Genomic DNA, 12,782 nt, shown 5'->3' with positions numbered 1-12,782 from the left:
AAAGTCTGAAAACCATGTACAATGTCACACTTACCCACTAATTTTGGTTGCTCTAACACATGAAATATCAATAAATTATGGTGGTGTTTATGGTACTTGCATGACAACATTATGAAACAACAAAAGGTATGAATACTTTTGCATAGCACTTATCCCACAAAGCAATTTTCCTCATATGGAGTAATCAGTTACAGAAAAATTAGCTTAAGAACTAAAATGTATTTTTCCTCTTTTTGTGTCTGAATAGTAACACAACTCTACAAAAAAAAAAAAAAAATTAAAAAGCATCCAAATATAAACAGAAGTCAGTTTATACTTCTAAACACCACCGCAAGGTTTTAAGTCGACTCACATTGAAAGCACCCAAAAGGAAGAGCGTAGGCTCCAGGCCCACAGAGAAGATAAGACGGAGGATTGTGACAGCAACCAGGGCTAAGATACCCAGCGGCTTCGGCATGAGCAGAACAAGGACCAGCGCTGCAAAGAATCCCATCCACAGCAGTGCAGACAGATGGGGCTCCAGGATTCCTGCAGAACACACACACACACACACACACACATAAAGGCAATTAACTGCGAAATGGCCAGACAGAACTCAACCATATCTACCACAGCCTCCACAATAAAATGTGATTTTAAAGAATCTAGCAAACAACCTTTATATTTTACCTGCACTCATCACCAGGCTGAACGTTGTTAATTATTTTCATTGTAGAGTGAGTGTTACAAGTTGAGATTACGGCTTTATAAATGTTCGCACACTCTCAAATACATACAAATATCACTAATATTTAGTCAAATGCCAATCAACAGGTTGCATAGTCCTTTATTTATTTTATTCATTTGCAGTTTAAAATGAACATAAGCGAAAGTTTTGAATGAGAAGGAGTATTTTGAAGAGAAGAAAATCTTATATTTTATAGTTGATGCCTCTTCCTGGCAAAATCTGTGAACCTCATTTAAATCTCATTTCCAGCCATAAACCAAGTTTGTAAGCAAAGTTCATAAAGTTTTAAAAGGGTTGAGGTCGAGGCCTTTCCGGAGAATTAATGCTGCTCTATTTTATCCATTTCAAAGTCGGCTTAGATACATCTGGGTTTATTTTCCTGTTTGAACACCCAGTTGAATCCAAGTTTAAACCTTCTAGCAACCAGAATCTGGAGGTTGTCCTCTTTTTTTCCCCTCCATCTACTAGGTGGAACACAGCAGTGCTGGTGGCAGCCACACTCAGCATGATACCGCTACCGCCATGTTTATAAGTTGGTACAAGAAAGACTTATTTTGAAATCTCCAAGCATTCTTGTCTTTGGGAGTCAAACATCTTCATCTTTTAACGAGTCGCTTTTGAAGCAAGGGTTTCGTTCCGGCTGTGGACAGTGAAGTCTGTTTTCCACCATCTTTCAGTTTTGACAGCCTTGAACTTTGGTGGTTTCTGGATTGTTTCTATATCCAAGCCATTTTTCTTTCACCTGGGCGTTGGTAACAAACGATTTAATGTTTGACACAATTCAAGTCAAGACAAAGGGCTAGTTAGTTGATTAATCAGGTGTTCCTAAAACATATCAGAACTTTATTGACTATCCCTGGAAGTTGTGTCCATTCCTGGACACCAACAAATTTAAATGAGCTGCTCTAACAAAGTGGTGTGAAATACCCAGTCATAATTACAGCAAAAGCTTGTTGAAAGGCACAAAATATGCCAAATATTACTGTGTTTAGTGAGTGTGCAATCTATTTTTGAGTCTGCATGTATAATTTTAATTATTTCCAATGTGTGCACCAAAATCTTGATTTTTTTATTTATTTATTTTTAATTACTGAAGTTGTTCACTGTTAGTCCAGGTAAGACCTAGAAGTAATTTGACATTATTACCTAGAATCTGAGTTTTAGTTCAGTACCTTAAACCTCTCCTGCATTGGAAAGTATTTGATTTCAACACGAGTAAGTTACATAACACCAAAAGGTGTATGACACAGTTTTGTTGGGACTGAGTGTGTACGTGTTCACACAAATCTTTAGAGGGAGCCAAACCGATGCTCCCTCTGATCCTGAACTAAATCCAGGATTAGAGCCTGAAACATGGCTTTCATTTGGCGATGTGCCCGTCAAGCTAAAATCTCCTACCGGGTTTGATTTGCTGAAAAGCCGAGGCCACACTTTAGCATATCCTAAAAGATTACTCTACTAGCTGCATGCTTGGTCACAATCGAGATTAAAACCAGAAACAAGCAAAGAAGGAGAAAACTTCAAGGAGAATGAGACGGACAGGGAGCGAGAGACTGCTGCGGTTAGTTTTTTTTTTTTTTTGTCCTTCTCTTGCCCCCCCTCCGTTTCATTCCGTCCTTCCCCGTCTCTGGTTTTCTCTCCTTTCCAATCCCAGTGGAGATCACATGACAGGTGCCACTTACATAACGGCCTCTAAAAATACCTCAGCTGAAAGATTCATGAGGAATGAGCGGGGAGCTGCACGCAGCTCCTGTGATGTCGGAGACAGAAAGAGGCGCGCTTACGTGCGCTCTCAAACTCCCTTACGACTGCGTGCAAATATCTGCAGGACAACTGCAGAGCTGCACAGTTCAAAAGCTCGCGTGTGCTAAGAGTGTGGCACGCTAAGCAAACTTGCTCATCAAAAGCCGGTTAGTCATGCGTGCAGGCTGAACACACTGACCTAGATCTCTTGCTCTTATAACCTCCATTCTAAAGCCCTAAGTAGCAGGGGAATGGGAGAGCACAGAGTGCATGTTTTCTCCAAGTCGGTGAGAGCAAAAGAGTAGACCCGGGTCAGAAGTCATAAAAAGTGCCTGTTTCAGCAGGTCAAAGGTATACAGCAGTCTCACGTGATGTCACGCACACAGACCGAGCTCCAGAGGGCATAGAGATACAGTCAGGCATTATTCGTGTTGCGTAACAATTATGTTTGTGTATGGAAAACAGACAAGACATCATGGCTGCTTAGTTTTTATATCAGAACGTAGCAGTTTTTGTTTTCAACCGTGTTATAACAGTCGTACTCCATGCATTTGTTTTCGACGTTACAACAACTAAGTTATTCATTTAGTTTAGTGGAATTTTTGTGATAGAGGTCTCAAAAGTTTCTACTGAAAAGATATCAACCTAAAAGTTCCCTTGAGCCGCTGCTGAGACCAAACTGGCAATTAAATAAAGAAACTAGTCTGGGTTTTTTTTTAGATTAAAAACATAAAAACTTTTCTTCGGGTTTATCCCACTAGATGGTAGGTATGCATTTTTTCATGCTTTTTGATCTGAATATTTTCTTTTCATATGATCAAAATAACTTTTAGACTGTTCTCAGCAATGACAATAGTGAAAATGAATTTATCAGCGCTTAATGAAGGGGTTTCCTGGATTTTTCTGTTTCTGGTACTATTTATGATAAGATGAAAATGAAAACAAAAGGATAAGTTAATAAAAGATGATAACATTGTATTGTACCTTATTTTTCCTTTTTTATTTTTTATTTTTTAATTTTGAAACCATGATTCATTTCTTTCCTGGTTAAAAATTACACATTACTTTGAGTTCGTCTGAGAGACAAATTCCCAGTTAACGCTTTGAAGATCGGAGTTGAAAGGTGGCAAAATGGGAAAACAAATTTCAAAGGTACAGATAATTTTGCAGGATACTGTACATTAGTCATTTACCAATTTTATTTTTGTCACAACTGACATGATTTAAAAAGGTTTAAAGACACTACAGAAGTTTTACTTGTAGGTTTTAATGTGGTCAAAGATATATACATGATGAATAAGTTTTCAGATCATCATCATATATCTGACCCGTATAAAAACCTTGAGGTGCTTTAGTTTCTGTTTACAGTAAAGACGGCAGTGGCGCAGTGTTTATTGTTGTTTCCATAGCACTGGAGGGGAAATATGACGGGAAGCAATGAAGGCTGCGGGTGTGTTTTAAGCCAGGATAGTCCCGCTCCTAATCCTGATCAGGTGATTAGACGTCAGTAGATTTGAATGTGGTGAAGAAAAGAGATCAGTAGGTCACTGCAGAAAATCAGCCCTTTAAAGCCGGTTTTTGTGGGTGGAAACAATGCATGATTTAAAATGGGATTGACGTCAGAAAACTTTGGTGCAGCTTCCGACTGAATTAGTTTACTTCCCTGCTGCTGCTGATTTAAAAAACGGGCATGAAGCAGCAATGCTACAATCACTAACTTTAATGTATTTTATTAGGATTTTATGTGAAAGTCCACCTGTAAAGTGTGCTCTGCATACAGAGGGGCAATTTTTTTAAGATAGGTCTTGACCAGCTTTGGACATCTACTGTCAGACTGAAAATAATCCACATTCCTTTTTTGGAAAGGAGGCGTCATGAACATTGACTTTCAAGTTTTGTCACATTCTGAAACAGACTGAGGCCTTGGCTTTAACCAGGACATTTTGACAAATGTATATTTTCCTTTGAGATTGTTGTATTTAGCTTCCAATTAACCCCAACTAACTTTCCTGACAATTGTGAAGAGAAACATCGCAACAGCATGAATCTGTTATTTGGTGTTCAGAATGCTGTGTAGAATGTGTTTTCTGGTCCAATAGTGTTGTAAATGTAGGGCAAAAAGTTCTGTTCTGGTATCACCTGACCAGTGAGCCTTCCTCCGCATGTTTGCTCGGCCCCTAAGTGGCTTGAGGGTGAAGCACAAACAGAACTTATAATGGCTTTATTTCAAAAAAGGCGTTCATTTTGCAACTCTTCTATAAAGGTTAGAGTTCAGTTTAGGACTCATTTAGCCAAAACACCTTCTCCCACATCTTTGATGTGTCCTCTTCATGTGCTCTGTTAGAAAATATGAAAAACTTCAACACACACACACACAAAAAAAAAAAATTATATTTTATATATATATATATATATATATATATATATATATATATATATATATATATATATATATATATATATATATATATATATATTCTGTGCTCAGTGCATTAGCCTTTTTCTGAACCTGGTTTTCTACAGAAGTCTGATTGCAATATCAAAAACAAAGAAAAAACAAACTCAAGTCTGACTGAAAGCATGACCTCATCAAGACCTAGGCGTCTCCACTTCCCTTTCCCCTGCTTCTTAATTTATGTAAATATCTTCGAAATGAAATATTTCACAGTTGCACTTGCTTAAAAACCTCCTGATGGTTAGATGAACATGACTGACCTCCATGTACCCCCTCCAGGGGGTAGAAGAAGCAGACCAGCAGATTCATGAGCAGAGCCAGTTTAAAGGAGATGTTGCTCCACACTGACATGTTTCTGGAGCACCAGTAAAGCACTGGCTCAGCTGGGGAGGAGAGGAAATACAATCAGTCCAATTGAATTTAAATTTTAGTTCATTTAGATGCCAAAAAAAAAAAAAAATCTAAATGTACTGGTTTTCATAATCTATAATATACTTTAATGATCTAGAGATGGAATATGAGTGAATTAAGTTTGGACATCTGAACAGGAGAAAACTAAGAAATTGTGAGAAAATAAACAAGAAATTTAAGCAACTTTGAACTCAGGTTCTTGAAATCCTGTCTTTCTTGACCTTTCTCCTCCAACCTACAGCCTGGCTTTTCAGACTTTGTGAACTTGGCTTTTATAGGAAAACAGAAACAGATGCAGGGACTTTTCAACGTCCATCCCCTCCTCTGAGTGAAAGACTAAATAAAGTTTGTGCGTGGGCACGGGAGTCTTGTATGTGGATTAGACTTGTCACAGGGAGTGGGTGTGGGCCTGCGCGTGTGTGTGTGTGTGTGTGTGTGTGTGCACGCGCGATCACGCACACTCTCACTTGTGATTCATAAGGTTACTGTACAAAACGCTTCACGGCTCAAATGAGTTTGGAAAGTCCCTGTCTGCTTTTACATAGCGGAAACATGCACTTGTACCACGAACATATAAAGGAGGGCAACAGTTGTCCCTGCACTCTGGTGCCTCTGCACAGCTGTCCACTTATCTTGCCCAGGCTTGCTTTCTGTCATTTGTTAGTTCAGAGATAATGCACACATGCAGCAATTCACCAGTATATAGTCACCTGACAAAATTAGGACACTCCAATAAACCCTTAGTAAATGTTCACATATGGATGTCTAACCCAAAATTTTGCAAATCTATGAAAAAAAAAGGTAATTTAATTGCACTTAAAAACCGAAAATTAAATATTTTATCAGTCAGTAAACTAAAGATAAATCGCATTTCCTGGGATTTGATGATATTTCAGTGCTTTGTCAGCCAGTTCTTGGTGGATTTTCTGGTAGGTTATGGGTCATGTTGCAAAGGCAATTCCTTCTTTCTTTAGCTTTTTTTTTTTTGGTTTTTTACAGGTGGTGACACATTTTCTTCAAGCACCCTCTGATAGAGTTCCTGGTGATTATATGATGATGAGCTGACCTGGTCCTGTTGCAGCCACGCATCCACAAACCATGACACTTCAACTGCTTTTATACAATTCACATAAAGTTATTTTACTTGAGTGATGTAATTAGGAAATACCAGACATTTAATTTTAGACTCATCTGTCCCAAGAACATTGCTCCAGAAGTCCTGGTCTTTGTGTACTAGATCTACAGCAAACCTTAGTCTGGCCTTCATGCTTTCTTTGACAGGAAAGCTGTTCCACTTTGACTTTCCATAAGAGTTAGATGTGTTTTGTGATTGAAAAAGCGCTTCCATATCCGCATCATCGGCAAAAACTTTAGGGTTTTGATCTTGTGGATTTCTTTCAGGAAGGAAATATGTTAAAATGTGTTAAAAAAATGTTTAATCCCATTAGTACTTCTTTTATACTTCTACTTTTACATGATTTTCTTCAAGATTTTCTAAGCATGTTGTTGGATATTCTTCACCCTACCTCTCAGCTTCTTTTGCCAGTTCATCTCATTGAAAAGGTCTTCTGCCCGCAGGAAAAAGTCATTAATCTTGCTGCCCTGCTCGTCTCTCTCGGTTGTATAGTAGATCCGCAGCTTCGACTCGGAGGTCAGGAACTCGCAGATGTTGGGTACGGGGAACACTATCTCCTCCATGGTGCGATCCTGACGCACAATCTAAAACACAGAGGCTCAAACAGTCACCTCAGAGGGACTCCAATCCCTCTGCAACATTTAGCTTTAGGGTCAGTCGAGTGTGTCTGACCTCTATCTGAGCAGTATGCTTGGCGTAAAACTCTAGCGCCTCGTCTCCATCTCCGGTGCCACCTCCAGGTTTCAACATCATGGAAAGCTCTTTATTATGGCGCGCCAGCTGCAAAGTAGCCAACAAGAGCGATTTTTTTCACGAAAGCAGCAGAAAGAAGTATCTGTGAAGGCCAAAAATCATCACGATCTAATTAAGATTTTTGCAAATATAAACATCCAACCTGGTGAGCCAGAATATAAATGTTGTGTCCAACGTTTCGAGGTGAAGCCGCATCATGTTCCTCTTCATCTCTAACATCCTCTTCCTCCTTTATGTTCTCATACTCTTCCTCACCCTGAAGATAGGCCTTCTTTATCACCTCCACCTGCAAAGACATATATTAATGTATTGGAAAACTATTCGCAACTTTTAGGTGTTTTGGCAAATTATAACCCCAAATTTAAATTTTTCCTTCCAATTTAAATCTAGGCACTAGTTTGTGTCGGTTCGTCGCACAAAAACCCAACAAATCATTGAAGCTTGAGGCTGTAACATGAACAAAAACGCAGTTATAGTATCAAAGCAGAAGAAACAAGTTGAGTTTCCCACCAGCTCTTTAGGCTTCATGTTGTACAGGATCCTCTCTGCGTTCTCACTGTCATGTCGGCTCTCCATGATGGCAAGCAGCAACTTGGAGGCGTTGTTCTGGGAGGAGAATTAAAGAAACGCTTAGTGAGAAAATGCACAGAGGCATAGAAGCACATTATTTCTCAAAGAAACAAAGCTTAAGATTTAGCAAACTTCCAGCCTCACCTTGAGCTCTAACACTAGATCCATCCGTTTCTTTCCAAGCGGGTTGATGTCATTCAGAATCAGTGCAATAATGATGTCAATACCATTGGATTCATGAGTTGCTATACAGTTCTGGAGGAATTAAAGACATAACATAAACAAATGTGGTATAGTGGGGTAGTGCAGTGAGAGAACTTCCTTTTTTTTTTTTTTTTTTTTTGCATCTCTTGTACCTGGTTTTCATGACAGGGGCCTTGGCAGTACTCCGTCAGGCTCTCCAGCGTTTGGTTGATGAGGGCCACGTTGTCCTCGTTGATGTACAGTCCCAGCAGGCCGAGGCCTCCGGTGGTGCTTCCACAGATGCAGTCCAAGAACTGCAAGGTCTCACAGACCAGGTTGTAGTTGTTCTTTTTGTTCTGATTACGAAGGAAGTTCTAGCAGAACACAGAAATTACGCAGGGATACCGATTAAAGTCAGAAAGTTGGACCGGGAAATCCGGACTGATAACTATTTAGGCTAAAAGCTGGTTTAAGAATAAGACAATGACTGAACAGTTCAGATTAATAATTATCTTACTAACATAAGATAATTATGTAAGTAATTATCTTAAGTTAGATAATTACATATCTAACATAAGATAGATATGTAATTATCTATCTTATGGTAGATAATAAGATAGATAATTATGTTAAATGTAACTTAACTTTTACATTTAAAGTTAAGTTACATTTAACTTTAAATGTAAAAGGTACGGGTCTGGTGCCTAGGAGTACAAGGTATTTAGACTTATAGATGACTGATATGGACTTAAGCTTTTATTATGATACTTTCTGGTATGGAGCACATAATACAATACTTGCATGAATTACTGCTGGGTTTTATTTATGCTCCAAATGCCTTACTTTATTTTTTCAGAACATATCGAAAGACAAGAAATTAAATAAAGATTTTCAGTGTTTAGATCTATTCAAGAGCAGTGGATGTGTAAACCTGACATTTAACCAAAGCAATTATTGTGACAAAAGACAGTTTAAATATAATGGCAAACTCCTCTAAAACCCATAAATTATATACTGAAGCCTATCTGCTACGCAGTGTGTCCCACCTGCAGGTCGCGGTTGTGGTTCTCACAAAGCAGCTGCAGGAAGCGAAGAATCGGCTGCATGATAACGACCACAAAGCTCATCTTTTCCTCCTGGTTCTTTGCCCCGGCGCTGGGCAGCCCGTCTGTTGAGGAACAGTGGTCCTCTGGCTCAGCTTCCCGCCGGTAAGAGTTGAACGCCTTCTTGGTGGCAGATGAGGCCTCTATCAATTGCTCTTTCGCATCTTCTGTCATCGACGACACAGTTGACTCTCGGGCTACAGCAAAGTTGTGAAACAAAAAGTCATCACTTAGTAGGCAACTATCAATTTACAAAGTCTGATATCTGACCTAAAAAATGAATTACTGTTTTCTGCTTTTAATTTTATGTCAGACCTCTTTTGCGTAAAGGGTCATCTATGTACTGGTAGTCTTCGTCTCTTCTCTTGTTTCCTAAATCGCTGGTGTTTACCGTCACAGTGGCTTTGATTTCCTGCTGAGCCGACTTCATACGGTCGTAGAAAACCCGAAAGAACTTCTCTGAGTTCTTGTCATCGGTCAGACGGCAAAAGAAAGAGCGCTGGATACAAGGGAAAATATTGGAAAATTGTATTAAATAGGAAAAAGTCATCGTGTTTTAAAGCCAGAAACCCCAGAAATTTTCCAAACAGGACACAAAGTTGAATCGCAACAAAAAATCGGAACTGAGCACCAAGACCTGCTGTTTGAACGTAGCTTACTTAGCTATACTGTAGCTCTGATCTCAACAGGACAGAACATCTTTTGAAAGTTTTAAAGCTGAGCAGGGCTTCCCGTCCAACATCAGTGTCTAACCTCACAAATGCACTTCTGGAAAAATGGCCTAAACCCCCATCAACATAAAAAACACTCCTAAAGTTTGTGGAAAAACTTCCCAGAAGAACTGGAGCTGCTAGAGCTGCAAAAGGATGAGCCAACAACACAACTCACGTTAAAGTTCATTTGTGTGTGAATTTAAATGAATGTATACTTTTTGGCAATATACTGTGTGCGTCAACTTTGGACTTAGAAATTAGCATGCCATCAAGATCTATAAGTTCAAACACATATTAACAGGACAAACCTTATATATTTATGGGTTTCAAACATGTTATCGTGCAAAAGCTCTACAAAATGCATCAGCTATTGCCACAGCAAATGGTTTCACTTTCTGTCTAAGAAATCTTGGAAATAAGAGTTTTAAAGCACCTACAGCGCTGTCCTACGAGAGATAAGGCAAGGAATTTAATTATTAACACAAATATTGCACTTTCGATATCAGTGAGAGCATGTTTTTACAATCAACACCATTCAAGAGTCAAAACCAGTATCGCTTGATATGAGAAAACAGGTCTTATCAGGGCCTTCAGAAGATCTTATACAACGGCCATGAAGGAGGTCCAAGATATGAGCGGGTTTAACGCCATGGCTACGGCTGCAGAATGGGGTCACAGAGAATTAGAGCACTTTCAAGCTTGCCAGGGACGATGTATACAGCGTGTCCCAGTCCACAAGGCTGTTGTTTTGATTATGTAAGGGATGTTACTGCTGCAGTATATGGAAAGGCTTTTTACCAGCCAAAGCAGCCTTGCCACACTTACAGGGTGAAAAAAATTACATAGGACAGGCGGGAGGGAGAAATCTGGCCTACTTACACAGATCGAATGGCAGAGACGGTGTGTGGGGAAAGAAAAACGAGGAAGAAAAACTGACTATAAATGAAAAAGGGGGATGATTGAGTGAGGGGAAATGAGAGCAAGAGATAGGGAGGGACAGAATGTTATCAGGCAGTATTTAGGCCACTTCTCAAATTTTGTTACATAACCATCTGCCTTTCTAGGTTAGCCGTAAGGCTGGACAACAAAAGAAAGACACAAATTATAGTCATGAGGTTTCCATTTCTCCTTCTCCAACAAAATACTTCCCGTGCCCTTGAAATTAAAAAGGGCTGTATAGCTACAAGGCTACCAAAAAAAAAACAAACAAACAAGCGAGTCTAATCAGCTTTTTGACCAAAGTACTTTGAGGAAGAACAACGATATTAATCTGAACTCGCACTTCAAAAGGAGACCTGCAGCTCTGTGCCCCGCCCCAGCCATCCTCCACTGAGCTGCAGACCTCCTGCACGTACACACTCTGCCATGTCTCAAAGACAAGGAGATGGCCAGCGTGGGGAGAGCGAGAGAAACCGCCGGCCAAGACAAGGCCATCAAGCAATAAACAACCTGATGATAGACGGGAAGCGCATAGACGGGATTAGCTGCACCACTGACAGTCCAGCCAGAGTTTACAAGTCCACGCACGCCTGTGGAGGGTATGAACATGAAGGAGGTGGGGGCTACTTATTGTCGTGCATGCTCATATAACTCTGTAGCAAGGGGTGAACGACGAGGCACGGGGCGAGTAACATACATCGACCCGAACGCAGGAAACACAGAGGAGCACTCATCCTGAAGCATTACATAACTAGCACCGCCGCACACAAACAAAAATCCTTGTACAGTTCAAGCTCAAACAGACTGGAGATTGCACACACCAGTACGCCCACTGACTCTTGCACTTGCAGAAAAAAAATAAAAAATGGGTCAGCTGTCTCTGGCAATCAGCGCATGCCAGTTTTGAAAAGGACACGCCCACAAACGCATGCATGCCCTAAAGTTCAGTCTTCTCTATCGGCCATTTTTATTCTTATGTAATCAAGCTGGTTTTCCACACTTTGTTTTATCAAAGCGGAATGGCTCCTCTGTAGGAAATGCCAGACACCACAGATATCCCAAACAGTGTGAGAGTGCAGCAGCATGCCAGAAGGGCCTTTTCATCTTTATTAGATGATCGTGTTCCACCTTGGTAAAGGCTTGTTTGTTTCACTCCCATTTAAAGAAGCCAAATGTGCTGGTCATAAAAAAAACATTTTCATATTCACCTGCAGCCCAGAAGCCCCAAAATGCAGCGCTGTGTCAAAACTCAGTTACTAAGAACTACACTGTAGTGCGTCACCGAAACAAAGACAATGCCACAGCAAAGTCGAACAAAAAAAACAAAACAAAGCGGCATAACTTTCATTTTTTGATTTCTTCAGAAATGTTTTTGACAATGAATCAGAAGTGAGAACCTTAAGCTTTCATATCTAACCACGCTGCTGCCTCTGTAGTTTCGACGTTTGGCCTGAGAAGCTCATCGACAAAAAATCCGTGCCACTGCTTTCATCACGACCCTCTGCGTGTTTTGGTAGGGCGAAAAAAACCAACAAAAAAAAAGGCGAGGACAAAAGCGTAGAGAGATGAGGTGGACGGAGAAGAGGGCCACGCATCTCAGGGGCCCCCCTGTAGTGTTGGGTAAACACAGAGCCTGTCTGTAACTATGAGACGGAGAGGAGCGGGGCCAGGAGGGGGCGGACAGTGCTGAAAAACAAGGTCATAGCGCTTTCCCTTCTCTCCTTCCGTTCCGCCACTTGGCATCAACAAAAGGATGTTATGTAACAGCTATTTATACTTGCGCTCCTCTTTTCCTCTCACCCTCCCTCTCACGTCAGCCAGCGCCACATGTAGACCAAAACGGAGCTGCTGCTTAGCTCTGCTTTACCCCCCTGAAGAAATGTTCCTCCTTTTTTTTTTCTCTCATTCCTTTTTCTTCCACCCACAAACTATCCGAGTCTGTTAGGGTTTTCAATTTTAAATCAACAGGGTTCTTTCCCCCCCTCCATTCACAACACCTCGGCAGGGAAAGAGAGCAGCGTGGCGTGTAGTTAGACGGCAGATGGCGGAT

At 40.4% G+C, this 12,782-nt stretch overlaps 1 protein-coding gene across 9 annotated transcripts in view; it reads right to left on the bottom strand.

Moving 5' to 3' along the window:
* LOC106950616 (inositol 1,4,5-trisphosphate receptor type 1) overlaps positions 1–12,782 on the bottom strand; it is a 90,258-nt gene that overhangs the window by 21,786 nt on the left and 55,690 nt on the right. For all 9 annotated transcript variants that reach the window (XM_015037592.1, XM_015037596.1, XM_015037599.1 and 6 more), the window contains 10 exons: positions 9,396–9,579; positions 9,024–9,277; positions 8,151–8,351; positions 7,939–8,049; positions 7,735–7,830; positions 7,367–7,510; positions 7,144–7,251; positions 6,863–7,055; positions 5,186–5,308; positions 353–528 (listed from right to left, as the gene is read on the bottom strand). In XM_015037592.1, the coding sequence (XP_014893078.1) occupies positions 353–528; positions 5,186–5,308; positions 6,863–7,055; positions 7,144–7,251; positions 7,367–7,510; positions 7,735–7,830; positions 7,939–8,049; positions 8,151–8,351; positions 9,024–9,277; positions 9,396–9,579 (1,590 nt within the window). The remainder of the gene's footprint in view (positions 1–352; positions 529–5,185; positions 5,309–6,862; positions 7,056–7,143; positions 7,252–7,366; positions 7,511–7,734; positions 7,831–7,938; positions 8,050–8,150; positions 8,352–9,023; positions 9,278–9,395; positions 9,580–12,782) is intronic.

This window comes from Poecilia latipinna, unplaced genomic scaffold, assembly GCF_001443285.1.
Source record: "Poecilia latipinna isolate Pla-1442-1.1 unplaced genomic scaffold, P_latipinna-1.0 Scaffold411, whole genome shotgun sequence".
Classification (NCBI taxonomy): domain Eukaryota; kingdom Metazoa; phylum Chordata; class Actinopteri; order Cyprinodontiformes; family Poeciliidae; genus Poecilia; species Poecilia latipinna.
This window is presented reverse-complemented; position numbering and strand designations above follow the sequence as displayed.